Raw genomic sequence first — 18,926 nt, 5'->3', positions numbered from 1 at the left:
ACAATATTTTATCAAAAACATTTTGATGAAATATCACAATTCGATTAAAGATCATGCTTTATTTTATGCACTTTTAAATGGCATTCTTCAAAGAAGTCTGTAGTCTTCATAGGACTGCCAGAGGGAGACAGAAGCACAGAAAAGATTAGAACCGTTCCATGGGGAAGCCACTGTAGGGCACCCAGCACACAGGAGGGACTCTGCTGTCCAACAGCCCGAGAAGCTCCTTTATTAACTCATCTATTACCCAGGCCAATAAACATGAAAAGCAGAAAACTTCTGAAGATAATTCCCAATAGATCAGGGAATCCTGTCTCTTGAAAGGGCCTAACTCTGTATAACAGATATAAAATATCAAGGGAGAAAATGTCTGTTACCCTCCCCAGGAGCCTGATGCCTCAGGCATCCAGTAGAAAGCACCTAAGTGGTGTAATGACCCCAAGGTAATGGCACAGCAACAGCAATGCACGGAGAACAGAGAAACGTAGAAGAAGGAGAGGATGAGGGAGAGAAAGTGGGATAAAAAACCCAGAAGACACAAAGCCCTAAGCAATAAGGGCTGCACACCCCTCAGGCTGTTAAAAAAAAAAAAAAATAGGGAGAGAAGTTTTAAGCTTATTTATTTATTTTGAGAGAGAAAGGGCGAGAGCACACATGCACAGCATGCACATGAGTAAAGGAGGGGCAGGGGGGTGGAGAGAGAGAATCTCAAGCAAATGCACCATCAGCACAGAGCCCGATGCAGGGCTCGAACTCAACAACCGTGAGATCATAACCTGAGCCAAAATCAAGAGTCGGACGCTTAACTGACCGAGCCACCCAGGCACCCCAAAAGGGGGAACCTTAAACAAAGGACAGTGAAACTAAACAAGAAAAAAAAACTTGTAGTGGATACTTTATTTTGTTCTATTTAAACCATCAAAGTTGGGGGGTGTTTCCCCATGGTCCTTCTGCCCTTCCTCCCTCTGCCCCATTTTCCCATGATGCTGATGAAACTGCTTTAGTCCGTTTCCCATCTTTTCCTCATCCAACTATCCAGGCCTTTTTCTTTGTCAATACATGATCCTTGGTGCTTGTCTCTGAAGGACAAAAAGTGTTCTACCTGTTAGAGAAACAGGACCTGCCAGTACTCTCGGCAGCATTGCATATTTTGATGCCTTCCTTTAGCTCAGGGCACTCTCAACCAGCCCTCCCTCTCTGGGCAAGTGTCTGTCTCTTATGAAACATGAAACACTTCAAAAAGGCCTCTTGCCAGAGATTTGCAGGTATATGAATGGGAAACACCATATAAACAGTGAAAAAAGACACATCTTTTCAAGTTTTTGGATTTTCTCCTTCACAATCTTAAAAAAAGCAATTAGAAATCTTTCCTTTAATAAACCCAGGCATAGATAATAGTAACTGGAGTGTGATACTTATCCTTATAATGTTTCTAAAAAACATCACTCAGGCCAGAGTTTGTCTCAGCTATGCTGAGGACCGACCGTCATTCAGTCTGTAAATTACCTCATGGATTTTCTCATTCCTAAAAAAACAGTTTGCTACGCTCAAACACTGACATCACATGAAGATGCCAGCTTTTATACACATTTATAAAAGTAGAATATACGGAGTATGATACACTAGTACAAAGTTTTACAAATTAATACAAGTAAAATATATAAATTACAATGAAATAAAGGAAGATCGTGGTTCTGTTGTGGGGTGGTTCTTTTAGCAGTCGTATCGCTGTAAAGAAAATGAAATATGCATTACGTTACAATCAGGCTAAACAAACAACGATGCCATGTTAGTCCTAAAAGTTCCTGTTTTAAGCAAACATAAAGTGGGCTGATCTCCACTACCCAGAGCTTTTGGCCAACAACACTGAGAGCTTGGACAATGTTCCTGAAATGTTTCCTAAACAAACCAGATCCATTGTCCTCTCTTAGGAAAAGCTGCAGGGAAGGGCCATGGAAACCACAGCTTACTGGTGTTTGCTTGGCTTCGAATGCGTTTGGGGTAGGCTTTTAATCTTAGGGATTTAAGAGATAATGCCATGGGAGTTTCACACAGGAGTGGGCTCAATATGGGTAACCTTCCCAATTAAGTGCTACCAAGTTACAGACTTGACTCATCTACACTAAAAACCTTGCCCTCTGAAAGCGTCTTTTGTCTTAGAAACAAAAATAGCAGATCTGCACTGTGGTGTTTGTGAAAAAGCCATCTCTTTGGTGACTCAGACGGGAAACCCCGTGGGACTACTTGCTCCCCACCCCCGCTCAGAGAAGAGGGTCACTCTGGCAAATCACTAGAGCAATTTTGGTCATTGACATATTATGCCTGTCCCCAAAATGCACAAGTGCTGATGTCCAAAGGGGCCTCACCTAATTTAAACTCTGCCTTGTATGAAATCCAAGGCTAAAGATAGGTCACATTAGAGTAAGTCTGAGAGGACTCTCCTCTGCCTCTCCCCAACCATATTGCCTGGAAACAACTTCATATTGAAGGTTTCCCACTGCGCTGTTTTCTTGGAAATTTGGCAGGCTCCCAAGGAAATTATTAATCTTGCTGTACTTGCCTGATAAGGAAAACTAGATTTTTCTTTTAACGTCCCCTCAAAAATTAGAAAGTTTCCTTTTATTCATAGCAAGGTTTTTCATGGTAGCCACATGCTTTCAGTTTTAATTAGATTTTGTCTTATTTTAAAAGACAGTTAAGAGACCTTGAACCAAAGGAGTAAATGATTAGGAAAATATAAATTAAATAAGTTTCTGTTTACCTAATCCTGTTTTACAGAATAAGACATAAAACTAACCTCCCAAAATTGAACCAAAGCTGGACTTCCATCAATTCATTACTATGTGTTTTTTTTTTTTTTTAGGAGGATATAGAAACAAGAACTTTCCCCACTACTAACAAATGCATACTTCTCTCTGAAATCATATCCCCAGGAAACAAGTGCTTCCTGGTTTTCTTTCACCATGAAAGGCTTTTTTCATGAGCTGCTATTCAAAGGTTATTAGTGATTCTCTGTGCTTAGCTGTTTGGGTATTTTTGTGACTCCTTATTAGAAGGCATTGTAGAAAATCCAACAGAACAGCAAGTGTTGCAGACAGGTTGAGAGCAGGAGCTCGCATAAAATGACCTACGGTTTGAAGCCTGTTACTTCCTGCCTAGGTGATCTTAGACATACTGCTTAATGTCTGACTCATAGTCTCTTCTGAAATGTGAGTTTAGCTCCGTGCCTGGTGCAATGAACATTGACCACTATTTGCATATACTAGTTGGGAACATGAGAGCAAGCAAAATTGTGTCTCTTTGGCCAGAGCAGGGGTAGTGAAAGGGGCAGTGAGTTTGCTCTTGAAAGGAAACTTTGGGTACGGGCAGCATTTTCCTATATACACAGAGCCAACTATAAAAAAAAAAAAAAAAAAAAAGATAACCCAGCAACTATGATATTCAGGAAGCTTATTACTGAAAGCAAAATTGAATGCTGTAAATGCTTTGCCACAAAGATGATGTAGGAACAAACGTTGGTAGTTGGAGCAGAATCTGATTTTGCCTTTTTTTTCTTTATGATGAAAATAACAGTGTGTTACAGTAATTGAATACCCCAGGGCCGGGCTGTGACATTTTCACAGCTCTTACCTGTTGGCGAGAGCAGCAATAGCCACATATGCCTCCCATCACACCATTTATTACTTGAAGGAGACATAAGATGAATTCAATTCCACCCAGGGCCAAGAGGATGGAAAACAGAGAGACGTTCCATTCTACAATATGCTTGGGTTCCGTGCACTGGGACCATGTGGAGGTATCCAGAAGGTACCTGTGGATGAAAAGAAGAAACTTCTGATATATGACCACATCTAAGGGGATGTCTCATAAGCTACTTTCTGTGTGGTGCTTTTTTGTTCAGAAAAAAAGAAACTAATTCAATGACCTGTGTCAAATTTTTCTAGTCTGTCATTTCACAAAGTGACAAATTCAGATCTTGCTGCAATGATAAACATAAAATTCAACAAAGATTATTGAGCACTCATTGTGAGTTAGACCTCAAGCCAGGGCCGGGGATATAATGGTGAACATGGCATGGGTTCTGCCTTGGAAGAGCATAGCATCTAAGGGAGGAGACAATATGCAATCTCAATGTAACCAGTACACTGATCAGGAAGACCAAGTGTGAGGAAGGGCATCTCCCCTAGGCCAGGAGAGTACCTGCTTATGTAACTATTCCACAAGTCTGAGCTCCATGAAGTCCGGAACCAGACCTTTCATCATTGTATAAATAGACCCTAGATCAGTATCTAGTACATAGTAGGTACTGAACACATTTTAAAAGTAATTGAATGATAAATAATCTGAGGTCACTTTGTGAAATGTTAGCAAACCACACTGAAGTCACATTTGACTATACACACACACACACACACACACACACACACACAGAAGTCATATACACGTATATATACAACTTAGGAGACTTTCTAAGTACCTGGATATTCTTACAGTCTGAAAAATTCTATCTCCGATTGCTCTTTTAGAATTTCAGCCTTTGCTACATCATAAAGCATTTGGATTCTTAATGAAATAGGATTCAATCGTGGGAAAACCTACAACTGACTTAATCCCACAAAGAGGTCTGGTATAAATCTTTTCTTATCACTTCTTCCTACCACAGCAGAACAAAGGGGCTTAGAATTAGAGACCTAACTTTGAATGGTTCGTTGAGCCAATCAGAAACTCAATGTGTTGATTAAAAAAAAAAGAATTCTGTCCTTATGACCCCATCTTTCTGCATATCAGGAGGTGGGGGGAAGTTGTAATTTTAGGACACAATGTAAAAAATTCCTTTGTCCCCATCTGGCTATTGAGCAATTAATCACTGGCTTGTGACCTTTAGTTATTCCTCATATTGAAATCCCTGGACAGGTTGAAGTGAGGAATGATATAGAAGCAGAAGGCTTCTTACAGAAGCTGGGGTGGCTGGTGGGAGGGGCATACAATCAAACAGCTGTAAAATGCTGAGTGATATTCTCACTTCTCCTTGCATTCCAGCTTCACCAATCATGATCTTTTTTGGAGGTGGGTTTGTGCAGTAGCTTGAATGTCTGTGCATATATAGCCAATTTCCACTCACACATTCAGTATGTTCTGAACAAAGTTGAATCACGATCCATAACTATATCGGCCACCCAAATTTCAAACCCCCGTAAAGCTAACATTTGTTCAGAGGCTACTATTGGGTTGTATTCATTGTCAGTTAGCAGATAATATTAACAGCCAACAGAGGTCAGCCTCAGAGTGTGTCAGCTTGTGTGATAAATACTTTACATTTATTATCTCATTTATCCTATGACAACTGCCATTGGTTTTATTTTACAAAGTAACTGAGAAACACAGAGCTCAGTTCACTGTTTCCTGGTTGCTGAGGGAGAAGTGCAGAGCTGGGATAAAATCCAGGTCCACATAATTCCATGTTCACGATTTTACAAACTCACTGTATGCTATACAATTCATGGGGGACAGTCTCGATAGGGTAAGGGCAATTGAAATTCATTATTCATATTATTTCCACTCATGAATCTCATAACGAAGCCTTTCAAAATTCAACGAAGGATGTCATTCATTTGCTGTCATGTACATCGGTTTCTATGAGCTATTTCTGTTCTTTTCTCAGTAATAGATAAGAAATAAGTACCGACATAAAACAATGGAGCTTAAATTATCCTGACGCTAAGATCATGTATAAGACTGTCTTATGTAGCCTGATCACTTTACTTTTCTTTTAATTTTTATTATTTAAAAAAATTTTTTTAATGTTTATTTATTTTTGAGAGAGAGAGAGAAAGAGAAACAGAGTCCAAGCAGGGGAGGGGCAGAGAGAAAGGGAGACAAAGAATCTGAAGCAGGCTCCAGGCCCCCAGCTGCCAGCACAGAGCCTGAGGCGGGACTCGAACTCACCAACAGTGAGATCATGACCTGAGTTGTAGGTGGACAATTAATGCACTGAGCCACCCAGGTGCCCCGCCTGAAGGTTTGTTGTACATAGCGATTATGTTATATTGTGAGTGTGTGTATGAGGATAGTATGATCAATCGGGGAGTTGGTTAAATTCAGATGCTTTCCATCCATAAGGATTCCACAATATTTTCTTATAAAATAGTAAAACCAGCCAATTGTTTTGGTATAGTGCACACACTACATAAGCACGAACCCTACAGCCAGGCTGCCTGGCTGTCATGTCCTAGGAATGTGCCTTTGGATAAATTACTTCAGCTCTCTGTGCCTCTTTTTCCTCATCTGTAAAACAGGAGCAAGAGTGGAGGTCAACTCCTAGAGTATCATGAGGGCTGAATCAGCGAATCCATTTAAAAGCACTTAGAGCTTCTCCAGGTCAGAGACTGGGCATCCACCCTCTGACACCACTGCCTGGTGCCTGAGTCACCGCCTGGCTGAGTGCACGGATACATGGATAATTGATGCCTTTCTAACTCGATGGGATTGCCCCTATACCATGCGGTGGACAAGAATGTGTGGTCGGACAGGGAACAATGACTTACTGTCCGTCGGTGTTGGCAAAGGTGTAGTTCCACTGGCCAAGAGAATCACGACATACTGGCCCTTCGGCCAAGCCCAGGGCTGCCACGATGACGCAGTAGCCAGATCCTGCAATCCCAATGAGGGCCGCCAGGACGGAAGAAAGCATCTAGGGAAAGGAGAGACGGCAGAAGTGAGCCGGAGCGTCGCACCTGCCTCCCAGGGACCCCTTTCACCACCCGAGCTGGAGCACCTACCGCGCATCTCTTGCCACAGTTTTCGTGGCCACAGCAGCCACAACAGTCGTCCTGCTCCAACCCAATGAATACGAATGCCGGCAGGAACATCTGGTTAGAAAACAATCAAATTAAAATCATCATCTTTCCCCACATTAAAGCCTGTCATAAGGGTCAGGCTAAGCATCTTTTGGTAAAATACCTTGCTTTCTGACAATGTGGAATGGCTTTGGGTTAGGTCGGCCCAGTATCACAAAGAATGTAAAACTATGAGGGGGAAAAAAACAACACCTCTAAATGAAATATCTGCTTGTTTTCATGTAATGTGCCAAAGCATTCTTTAGGGTGAGGGTGTCGTATGGGAGGGATAGAACAATAACCCATAAATATGTTTCTTCCACAAGAGTTCCCTAATGTAGTCCCAGAGGCAAACTCTGTTTCTGTTACACCCTGCCTTTAATTCGTTTTTTCCCCCCTTGTACACATAGATGATACAAGTCTTTAATATAATAATTGAAACGTTTTTGTAAGTGGGAGAGATGAAAGCAGCATATAATATATAAAAACCATTTCTTTGATGACGCGATTGTATGGTTGTTGCTTCACAATAAAGCTCCTTAAATAAAGTAAGTATGAAATACTCTGAGTTTGATCAAAAGAAGCCTAAACAAGGGTGACGTTATATTAAGGACAAACCATTGTTAACATGGCAGCGATACTTAAATTCAAAACCGATTTGCCATACCATAATTAGTGCATTAAATTTAAATGTTTTCAGGTCTTTTCTTGACTAAGAAAAATATTCTGTGTGGTATGAGCAATTCCACAAAATGTCTTTTTAAACTTCTCAATCCCAGCATTTAAAGTGGCAAGCTCGAGTTTGTCCACATTCTTTCCGTGCTGTGGTTGAAGCTAATACTTCCAGCTCCCAGGTTGGCAGGCAAATTCCTCTCACTTCAATTAAAAACAAACCTTGGAAAAAACAACACATTCCGCTGTTAGCTTCAGATCCTGATCTGCTGCTAACGGGAGGATTTTTCCTAGACACCACACCCAGGATTACATAAAGGAGAAAATTTATCCTTCTTTTTAAGTAGCAATACACTCATAACTGATAATTTTTCCTGTCACACATGTCTGAGAATAAACAGCAGATAATTTGGATCCGAAACTGTTGATTTAGACAGAGAACCAGTGACGCCCTCCCAGCTCCCTAGGGCAAATGTTAAATGCCTACCCACTTCAGTTCTAGAAACTCTAGACACTCTCAGATCTGATTGAAAAGCTAATATCTGTTTTCTAGCTGTAAAGTGAGAGAGCTTAGCAAAAAGGAAGTTCGTTGTTGGTTGAAAGAGGACTTTGTAAAACGTCTGATAAAATTAATACACTAGACGTAGCTCAACTTTTGTGCAATCTGCTTTCAAAAGAAGATGAACAAAAATAACTGGCTTTGGAAATAGGCATTGTAGAAAACTTTCCATGAAAACACCTCTTTAACAGAAGAGACTTTTTTAAGCTTGTAATAATTCTGAACAACTTACCAGCAAGCCCCCTCCTACGATGCCAGAAAAGAACCACACGAAGCGGCTGAGATGGTTTTCGGAGGCATATTTTGTTTCCCCATTTGGAAAGTAAAGCAAAATATTAGCTACAATGCACAGGATGGCCAGCCACACCAGAGAATGTCCGATGCACCGTGCACATTTTCCATAACACATGGTGGTGGCAGAGGCTGCGAGGATTTCCCTCTTCACTCTGCAGCTCAGTGATGGCCAAGTCAGAAGAGAGTATGCCTGTCTGTGGAGAAAGCAAAAGCAGTTCTCAGCCCATTCCTGCAACCTCTTAAATACTCAGTTCTTAGTCACCGGGTTGGGGGAGGGGGAGGCGGTGAGGTACTTGGCTTTCATTGGTCCTGATTGCAGGCTCTGGTTGGGGTGGGGGGAGGTAGGGGAATGTCCCGCCCTTGCAATGAAATCCTTGAGACAAGCGAAACCAGGGTAGGGATGTGGGAAACAGCCTCAGTCTTAAGCAAGAAAGAAAATGATTAATCTTCACCGAGAAATTCACAGTGCTACTCCTTCACAGGATGAAGAATTGACAGGAACGCGTAATACAACTTTCCAGTAACTGTCAAGTGTCCGTAGTGTGACCGTGCCGGTTGAGGCTGTGAAAGGCAGCGAGCTGTGATCCTGCTCCATGCAGCTGTTTGGACAGCTTCCAGTCTGAGGGCTGTGTGTTCACTTCCCCTGCTGCACTGACTTAATTCCAGACCTGGGGCAAGTCTCCTGAGCTCTGAGGTTGTCTCCTTGTCTGTTAAAGGTAAGGTGTCTAAAAGCCATCACCCACAGATTTGAGGTGGCTGTTGGGAAAATTACCAACCAGGCTTCTTTCCTCTGCCTACTGCTTGCTCTGTAGGACCGATCCGACCGTCCAGCTTTCCTGGATATCTGCCTCCAAAACAAATCTGGTACCAAAACAAAGGTGGCGTTAGTCAACACAAAGGGCTCCGGCACCTGTCTATTCCTGAGTATTACTCTCAGGCAAAGCAATGCCAGGAAAGGCCAAGGGAGGCCTAAAGCACGGGAGAAGGATAGAAAGAAAAAGACGAGAAGGAAGAAGAAAGAGACAGAAGAGAAAGGGACTTGGCAAGCAGAGCAGGGAAACAGGACGGAGAGAATGCGGAATGAGCGGGAGAGCCAGGGTTGTTGATCAGGGCCCGGGTCTACCTGTGGTCTACCCAGCCAGCTCCTGAACCAGCTGTTGCAGGCTTACATGTGAAGGCAGGGAAAGGGTATTACTTCTATCTTACAGAAGGAGGGGTCGGACTGTGAGTAAGTTTAGCCCTTGAAGAGCAGCTTGTGCAAGCCAGGTAGGCTGGGGAAGGACGGGATGGCCAGGTGGGGCCAGGACTGGAGGGGACGTGTGCCCAGGACAGAATAGTGAGTGCAGAAAAGAGGCAGAAGTCCAAGATGGGGTACTGTTGGTTCAGAAGAGGAAGGTGAGCAAGGCTGTCGAATCCAGCAGCTCAGGCTGAGACTGGAGTCTGAAGGATTTAGGCCAACACTGGAGGGCAGGATGCATACCAAATTTGAGGAGGCGAGCTGGGGTTAGTCACATAGAATCTGGACTGGGAGGAACATACTCACAAAGGTGGGGCCATGATCCAGACTGGCCTGAGGAAGTAGAGGGATGGAAAACTGACTGTAGGTGGAGAAGCCTGGAACTGCCCAGCTGCTCGGGCATAGGTGGGCAGATCTTCACAAGAACGTTGCTCTGTTTCCACCATGCATCCAACAACCGGGCACATGCACCCTCTGTCCCTGGCTTTAGGTCCTAATGGAGAGGAGATGCCACAGATAGCAAGGCCTGGGGTGGCATACAGGTGAACGCCTGGGCCCTTTGTTAAGGCATCATCATTGCAAACCTCCTCTCTGCCGATCCATCCCACCTGGGGCCAAAATGAGGGTGAGCAATCGTTTGACGACTTTGCTCCTGAGTGCTTAATCACCTTTCCCCTTCTCCCCCACCCCTACGATCAACAGAGTGTGGAGAAGAGAGTGAGGGTCATGCAAAAAGTCTGGAGTGACAGCCTACCTCTGCTGTTTTCCAGTTTTGTGGATCAGGGAAGTCATCACATTCCTGGGACTCTGGTTCCTCCTCTCTAAAGTGTGGGACAGGATTGGATCAGTGGGTCTTAAGTTTTGAGACGCTTGTGATGGTATGGATTCTCTCCCTGCCCAGAGAATGTGCATGTATGCAAGCACACACATTTTTCACTCACTTTCAGGGTTTCATGGACTCCCTGAAGCCCATTAGTGGATTCTCTTCCACATTTCTCCGGATGAATCCTGTCTGGAGACCATTTGCATCACAGATGCAGATACCTGGTCCACCCTCAACAGAATAAATAGGAATTTCTAGGGATGAGGCCCAGTCATCTGAAGTTTTTACAAGTACTCCAAATGAGTCTTATGTTAGCTCAGGTTGGGGATCACTGGTCCACAGGCCGGGTAAATACCGTTTGTATTACATGTTCCCTGAGGCCACTGTCACCTCCACTGGCTCCACAGCTCTAGACAGACATACACCATATGCAGGAGTGGTGGGGGGACAAAGTGCCACTCGATGTAGGCCACTTTCAGGCTTCACTTGTAATATGGAGTCTGTCCACCTTGCCCACACTCTTGTCATTCTGCATGGTACCCTCTGCTTCTGCCCCTCATCTGGGAACCTAAATCAGGGTCTTTTCTGGTTTGGGCTCCTCGTTTAATATCAGATATGCTTTTGTGGACAATTGTTTAACTACTTGGTTCTGGTCCTAGCCAGACTCTGTCCCACAGATGACCCTGGCTTTTTTCTCCTGGCTGTGAACTCTCAGTTTCCTATACAGAGCTGCCATCTCCATGGGCATGTTCTGGGTTTCATCCCACTTTCCAAATCCCACCCCGGGCCCTCCCCACCACCCTCCCGGGCCTCCCTGTCCTCCTTGCTCTAAGCATTGCCTTCTGGAGCTTCCTGCTGAAGGATTCTGCTTACACATCCCCTCAAAGAGGCCCTCTCCAAAGACCCCATCTAATGACATTATGCACCCTCCCCCAGTTACTTTTCATCACATCATGCTGCTCTGTTAGCATCCAAGAATTTATCATCCCTGAAGTTAACCTATGTATTCACTAGTTTCCTTTTCTATTGTCTGTGCAGAACACTTTCTGCCTCACCCGCCATTATTTCCCAGGGCTTGGAACAATGCCTGGTGTGTGGTAGGTACTCAGTAAATATTTGCTGAAAAATTGAATAAATACGTGAATCAATGTCTTTTAAAAAAATTTTTTTTAATGTTTATTTATTTTTGAGAGAGAGAGACAGAGACAATATGAGCAGGGTAGGGGCACAGAGAGAGAGAGAGAGAGAGAGAGAGAGAGAGAGAGAGAGAGAATCTGAAGCAGGCTCCAGGCTCCGAGCTGTCAGCACAGAGCCCAACGTGGGGCTCGAACTCACAAACCACGAGATCATGACCTAAGCCAAAGTCAGAAGCTTAACTGACTGAGGTGGCATTAACCATTCTGTACCTCAGTTTCTATCATTCTTTGTTCACCAATATTTATTGAGCTCCTACTCAAGTTTTGGGTATACAGCAGGAAACAAATATCTCTGCCCTAAGGAGAGTCTGTTCTATCAGAAAATCATATTAAAATACACATACAAAATCATATTAAATAAATATAATACCTTGTTCATTAGGTGGTGATAAGTGCAGGAAAGGGGAATAGACGAGGGAGGGAGACGGCCTCCTGAGACAGGATAATAATAGAACCTACATCACAGAGTTGTGATGTATAAAGTGAGTCAATGTTTGCAAAGCATGAAGCACCTGGCATTTAGTAATAACTCAATAAATGTTACTTGTTATTGCTATTTTCATCAGCCCCCTGTCCCAGGCAAGATGTCTCTACTCCCTTTATGATATATCTACTTCTCTAGGATTCCATTACTCCATTATGTACTGGATCCCTTTATTATCATTTGTGACTAATTTTTAGACACTGGAGCTCCCACAGTTATATTAAAAGTTCACTTTTGGGGTGCTTGGGTGGCTCAGTTGGTTAGGCAACCAACTCTTGATTTCAGCTCAGGTCATTATCTCACAGTTTGTGAGTTCGAGCCCCACATCGGGCCCTGCTCTTCCAGCGCAGAGACTGCTTGGGATTCTCTCTCCCTCTCTCTAAGCCCCTCCCCGGCTCATGCTTTCTCTCTCAAAATAAATAAATAAACGTTAAAAGAAAAGGTCACTTCTATCTCCATCATTCTCTCTGCAATTAGCCCCAATGCACGAACACCTTTGAAAAGAGTGTTCTTTACTTCATCCTAGGACTGCAGGCCTCTGAGCTCTGGACAGTGGTTGTCAACCCCGTGTTTTGGGTGTGCTGCCCCACTGCCAGAAAGGCCCTGATCTTCCTTCTTATTGTAGCCCACCCCACCCAGCTTTGTTCCCTTGGCTGAACTCATCACTTTTTCCATGACACTTTCTACCACACCCCTGCCTACCTCCTAGACCTGCTGGTCACTCCCACATAGTCCTTGGACACACCCCCATTCCCCCATTCGGCACCAATCAGATCACGATGTACTAGTGTGCACTCTCATCAGCCTCCCCGGCTCTGCAGAGGTCCCAGAGAGCAGGTTATCTTTCCTTTGAGGATACAACAGCAGGCACAGTCGCAGGCATTTCCCTAGCTCTCAATAAGTGCTTGCTACATTTTGTTCAAATAAATAGGGGAGCTGAATATGTTCAGGTCTAAGGTTATTTGCTTTTAAGCAAAGCCAAAATGTCTTATGGAAAGCTGGGCACAACAGGCACTTATTACACTTACATTTTTAAATGTTCAGCTTTACCTGTCATTTATAAGAGCAGCTGGTATGGCTCCTTATGGTTAGCTCTCCTAACCATTTGATGTGCAGAATGTGGCTTCAAGAATAATTCCAGGGGAAACTCCTTTTGATAATATCGTAGGTTTAAATGTTGGAAGAAGCCTCAGTAGAGTGAATGGTTCAGCTCTCACCCCTTTACAGAATCTTTATGGCCACTTTATAGTTAAGTTCACAAGTGTTAAAAACTCTTCCCAGTATCATCCAGCTAGTGGGCAGTGGAAATCAGTTTCCTTTAAGAACTAATGTCAATAGTCTATGATTCTATATGGTTGTGGGATTCTAAGAGGAAGATTTAAACCCAGACCTCCTGCCTCCTGGTTGCTTTTTTCCAAATGTGCTTTGCCCTTCCTTATTGGGAAAACGCTAGTTTCTCACTCATTTGGACATGAAAAATATAATGATCCATACATAGTAACCATACCTGTTAGAGCTTTTTTTTTTAATTATAGCTGGCTCTTGGACAACACAGGGCTTGGGGTGCTGACACCCCATACAATTGAAAATTCACATATAACTTTTGACTCTCTAAAATACTAATAGCCACTGTTGAGCACTAGCTTACTGATAACATAAATACTCAATTAATACATATTTTGTGTTATATGTATTATATGCTGTATTCTTATAATAAAGTAAGCTTGGAGGAAGAAAATGTTATTAAGAAAATCGTAAGGAAGAGAAAATACATTTACAATATTGTACTATATTTATCAAAAGAAAATTCAAGTATAAGTGAATCCATGGAGTTAAAACCCATGGCTGTTCAAGGGTCAACTATATAAGTAGCAGAAGCCAGTTCTAGCTGCCCTAACCAAAGGGACATTAATTATGAACTAAAAAGTAAGAATGCAGATGGACAAGGGGAACCAAACTCCATAGGAAATCCAGAATGTCTTTACTTTCCATCTTGGCCTCTTTTTGACTCTTCTGTCTGTAACTTCATTCTTCTTAATGCAGACTCATTTGTCTCTTTCACAGTCCACACAAGAGAATATGGCTACTGACAGTTACCAAGTTTACATTTTTCTCTGTTCAAGAGACTCATCAACCTCAGATTCTGAAGGAAGGGAGTTACACTGGACAAGGATGCGCTCACATACGTGGGGACTGAATAAACATGGCTGCTGGGAGCCATCTCTGTACCCATGTAGATGCAGGAACAGGCATTCTAAAGGAAACATGAGCATAGAACCAGGCAGAGAGGCTGGGAGCTGTGCTTTATTTGAAACTATAATCAGGACATACAACTGCAGGAAAAGAAAGGTGGAGAGAAGGAGCAGTGTTAAGTCATCTTAGCTACAATCTCCTGGCTCTCTCCTCACTTTAGACTGTGGCTAATTTTATTCTTGGGTTAAAAATAAGCTTCTTGGGACGCCTGGGTGGCTCAATCCATTAAGCGTCCAACTCTTTGATTTCCACTCAGATCACGATCTTACAGTTCATGGGTTCGAGCCCCACATGGAGCTCTGCACTGACACAGCAGGGCCTACTTGGGATTCTTTCTCTCCCTCTCTCTCTCTGCCCCTCCCCACTTGCACATGTAGGCATGCACACACACTCTCACTCTCTCAAAAAAAATAATAAAATAAAATAAATATGCTTCTTGGCCCAAGATTAAACCTGCATTGCCCTTTCTCTTCCATGCTCCCATCCCCATCTGGTAGTTGTAGTTCAGCATCTCACAGTGGCCATTTACCCCCTCATCAAGCCAGGGAATCTCCTAGGTCTCATTGTCATGTTCAGACAAGGTAGCTCCTGGGATGCCTGCCCCATGGTCTGAAGCTCAAGATGTGGGTCTGGCTGCTCCAAAGGGCTGGCTTGCTCCCTTGAGGGATAGGGGAGCTGAGGACTTCCAGAACATGCCTGTGACAATCAGCACATGAATACCTGCTTTCTAGTTTGAGTATCTTTTCCTTGGGTTTTATAAGAGTCAGACACGTGAAATGGTGGAAGGCCTCAAAGATCACCTGAGTCTCAATGGAGAGTGGCCTGTGGGTTTCTAAAACCACACACGCTGATTCAGCCCTAAGGAAACAGGGAATCTCTAAGGGTGGGGACAGGAATCTCATTTGAAGAAAACTCTCTACGTGATTCTATTTGCACAGCCAAAGTTGAAATCCACTGAGGTAGATGGTCTGACTTCCTAATTTTATAAATGAAACCACTGAGGTCTAGAGAGATTAATTTCAGTTCAGAAGCAAAGCCACAGATTAAATCAAAACAAAAACAAACCCTAAACATGGAAACTCATTCCTCTGCTTGTGTATTTTGAACCTGGTCAACCAGGTGGTTCTCTGTGATTCTTTTGCTTCCCCAGATCCCAGCTGCCTTTGGGGAGAATAGCAAAAACAAAAACAAACAAACAAACAAAAAAAACCTGTTATCCAGCTTCTGTACATTTAGGGGAAGGAAGAGAGGACAATTAAATAGTATGCAGAATACAGACGTGTCAGTTTCTCCCATGTTGTAACTGAACTTTGCAGCTCTCCTGTGTGGAACCATTTCCAGGTTAAGAAAGGGAGACTCAGATGGGTTAAGTACGTAGGCTAAAGTCACAAGGCTGGCGGGTGACATGCTCTGGATTCCTACTCAGATCTCTCTGACTCAGACACTCATATTCTTCCTTCACACATCTGGCTTATTTATACTACTTCCCAATACTGTCACCCATGAAAAATGACTTACAGGATTTTTTATTTGATATTTCTGAATCACACAATTCCAAGACACTAATCATTTGGGCTCTACTTTAATTAGATAAATGATTTTAAAATCAATCTGGGGGCACCTGGGTGGCTCAGTCAGTTAAGCCTCCAACTTTGGCTCAGGTCATGATCTCACTGAATGAGTGTGAGCCCCGCATTGGGTTCTGTGCTGACAGCTCAGAGCCTGGAGCCTGCTTTGGATTCTGCGTCTCCTCCTCTCTCTGTTCCTCTCCTGCCTGCATTCTGTCTCTCTCTCTCTCTCTCTCTCTCTCAAAAATAAAGATTTAAAAAAATTTTTTTTGATTTTTTTAATTTTTTCTAAAAATCAATCCGATGTTTTTCAAATAGGAAGACTTTACACCAATGTGAGTGAAATTACCAGAACTCTGGTGGGCACAGTACTAAGGCTATGGTGGTATTCAATAAACTTGGTTTTACTGTAGCAAAATAGAACTGTCAACAATTAAGATATGAGCACAATTAAAAGTAAAAACAAAAAAAAAGAGTAATTTTTTTCCTACACTTAGTACAGAAAAGAAACAATAAAGCTTATTTTCATTTTCTTTACTCCAGTCTAATGTGGAAAAGGATTTCCCCACCTGGCCTTGGACCTTAGATAAAAAATATGCTTGCCTTTTTTCAGAAAAGTGGGGGTGAAACTCTCCCCCTCTTGCTCTCATGCCAATTAAAACTTGGTTCCATGGGGCTTCTGTCAGTTGGGAGTCAAAGATCACACAAAGATGAGAAGTGAAGGCAGTCTCAGAGCAGATTTTTAGATACCACTTTCCAGGGATCCCTGGTGACAGAGGAGCTTTTATGTGTGTGTGTGTGTGTGTGTGTGTGGTTGAGTTCTGAATAACAAATCTTCCTGCTGTACATTTGTTTAGTCGTTTCTATGACTTCGACACTCTTGGAGACTCAGGCTGAAGCATAAATAAGAGGCAATGTGAGCGTTCTCCAAGGAACCATTCCAAGTTGGTGAGTTAATACTCCACTCAGACCTCGTGGCCTTGCCACTCTCAGTCAAACTGGTTTTTTGTGACTGTCAGTCAAAGTCCAACATGGCACGCTTCCCACTGATACTGAATGAGCTGAGAACTCAGGTAACTGTTGATTTTGCCCTAGGAAATTTTACTGAGAAGGGCATTACAGCAATGGAGCAATTGAGACTCCGTGTGTGTGTGCATGTGTTGTGTGTGTGAGAGGGACAGACAGACACCAAGGAAACATGACAGATTTGGGTTGGCAACAATGCTTGCTTGCTTCTGGCCAAGGTGGCTGGTTGACCTAACTTCCTATCTCCTCGTTCATAGTCTCTGCCTGGCATTGATGGAGGAGAATTGAAGCATTACTGTCCGGGTAAGCACTACCCTAGCACCTAATATAAACACCATGCCTCAAATTTCCTCCCCAGAAAGGGAGCTGAGATTCTAACTAGCTGAATCATCCAGTGACAACGCCTTTCATTGTGTTAGGTTACAAAAACACAGTAGTAGCCTACTATGGGAATGCTGATGTGAAATCCATTCCATTTTTATGTTAAATAATTAGTCTGCCCCATTTCAAATGACTAAAAGATTCTGCAGAGTCATGGGTTTTCAAAAAAGTGGTTTGGAAGTTACTTTTTCAGATTTACAAGATGAGGAAAAGACTTGAGCAAGAATTGCAAAGGGACTGAAACACCAACTTGAAGCCTAAAAATTATCTAGAATACCTGTAATGCATTAATTCCTGCCCAGTAGGAACCAAATAAGCTTCTCTGGTGAGATCCTTTAGAGTGGCTCTCCCTATGAGTCATTGAATCAGGAATCGGGGATAGAAATGCCAGTTGTGCAGGGAATGCTATTAAAAGCAAGCTGGGGATGTGGAATCCCTGCTTTGCCTTGCATCTCTTTTTGCACATGCAGGTTCTGGCAGCTCTCACGCCCCCTCAAGACAACACTGGGGAGAATGACTGTAGGGCCTGCTCCTTCTAGACCGCCCTCCTCCCCCACCTTCCTGACCGCCTTTCCGGGGTTCCCGGTGTGTTCTGCCATGACTTGATACTTTTAGGAATCAGAAGCCCAGATACAGCATCACATCTACGTTGGCACCAGGCTTGTGTGTTTCTTTCGACTTTTTTTATAATTAGAAAAAAGAACATGAACATAGACAAGTGGAAAGCATTTTTTCCCTAAAATCATGTATGTGACATTACATAGGCATGTCCTTTCACTGCTCACAATATATGAAAGATAATTTAAAACTTATTATTGGGCACCTGGGTGGCTCAGTAGGCTAAGCGTCCAACTTCGGCTCAGGTCATGATATCATGGTTCCTGAGTTTGAGCCCTGCTTCAGATTCTGTGTCTCCCTCTCTCTCTCTGCCCTCTCCCTGTACGTGCTCTGTCTGTCTGTCTGTCTCTCTCTCAAAACTAAATAAAACATAAAAAAAAAACAACAACATTATTGTTGGAGGTGGGAGAGGTGCCTGGGTGGATCAGTCAGTTAAGCGTCTGACTCTTGACTTCGGCTGGGGTCGTCATCTCCCGGTGGTGAGATCTAGCTCATGGAGCCTGCTTAAAATTCCTTGTCCCTCTCCTGCCCCTCCTCCACTCATGTGCGCACGCATGCGCTCTCTCTCTCTCAAAAAATAAAATACAATTATTGTGAGGAATTTTGAAGGAAAACATTTTTAAGGATCTCTGACAAATTCATTTTTTATTCATTTTCTGGAAAGGATATGAATCAGAATTTTCCTCTCATTTTCATTCTTCTGAAAGAATTTCTGATCAGTGAATGAGGATCATTCATTCCACAAGTATCAATTGAGTAATTCCTGTGTTTCCTGCATGCACGTCTGAGAACTTTAGTTGTCTAGCTCACTAATTTTCACAACAACATTTTGAGGTAGGTACTATACATCATCATACGGGTGATAAAATTGAAGGGCTTAAATGACTTTCCCAAGTCCTCAAACCTTGAACCTGATGGCTAGGATTTGAATTCAGGCAGTCTGAATCCAGAGCCCCCTCTCTTAACCGCGACATCATAC

At 43.0% G+C, this 18,926-nt stretch overlaps 1 protein-coding gene and 1 long non-coding RNA gene across 4 annotated transcripts; one reads left to right on the top strand and one right to left on the bottom strand.

Annotated features, from left to right (window-relative positions):
* Nucleotides 1-877: 877 nt before the first annotated feature.
* On the bottom strand, nucleotides 878-8,591 carry TM4SF1 (transmembrane 4 L six family member 1). 3 transcript variants are annotated; one of them, XM_042955419.1, is made up of 6 exons: nucleotides 8,300-8,585; nucleotides 6,780-6,869; nucleotides 6,546-6,691; nucleotides 3,631-3,811; nucleotides 1,670-1,728; nucleotides 878-1,079 (listed from the first exon to the last, which is right to left on the bottom strand). In XM_042955419.1, exons 1-5 carry the CDS (start codon nucleotides 8,474-8,476, stop codon nucleotides 1,714-1,716), a joined length of 609 nt encoding a protein of 202 aa, XP_042811353.1. In that variant the 5' UTR covers nucleotides 8,477-8,585; the 3' UTR covers nucleotides 878-1,079; nucleotides 1,670-1,713. The 3 variants fall into 3 exon arrangements, with proteins under 3 accessions (XP_042811353.1, XP_042811354.1, XP_042811352.1); XM_042955420.1 differs by having other exon boundaries at nucleotides 878-1,728; nucleotides 3,614-3,811; nucleotides 8,300-8,591; XM_042955418.1 differs by having other exon boundaries at nucleotides 878-1,728.
* On the top strand, nucleotides 4,578-17,281 carry LOC122229882. Its single transcript, XR_006207168.1, has 5 exons — nucleotides 4,578-4,622; nucleotides 6,297-6,378; nucleotides 8,844-9,077; nucleotides 16,780-16,870; nucleotides 17,206-17,281. It is a non-coding gene; the product is annotated as an uncharacterized LOC122229882 (long non-coding RNA).
* The last annotated feature ends 1,645 nt before the right edge of the window (nucleotides 17,282-18,926 follow it).

The sequence above is a fragment of the Panthera leo genome, chromosome C2, assembly GCF_018350215.1.
Source record: "Panthera leo isolate Ple1 chromosome C2, P.leo_Ple1_pat1.1, whole genome shotgun sequence".
Lineage (NCBI taxonomy): Eukaryota > Metazoa > Chordata > Mammalia > Carnivora > Felidae > Panthera > Panthera leo.
This window is presented reverse-complemented; position numbering and strand designations above follow the sequence as displayed.

Excerpts from the sequence above, each read along its gene's own strand:
- TM4SF1 (XM_042955420.1), bottom strand. The coding sequence starts at position 8,476 with ATGTGTTATGGAAAATGTGCACGGTGCATCGGACATTCTCTGGTGTGG. Across the intron at positions 6,870-8,299 it reads TCGTAGGAGGGGGCTTGCTG|ATGTTCCTGCCGGCATTCGT; the intron begins GTAAGTTGTTCA and ends TTTTCTAACCAG. Across the intron at positions 3,812-6,545 it reads TTTGCCAACACCGACGGACA|GTACCTTCTGGATACCTCCA; the intron begins GTAAGTCATTGT and ends TTTCATCCACAG.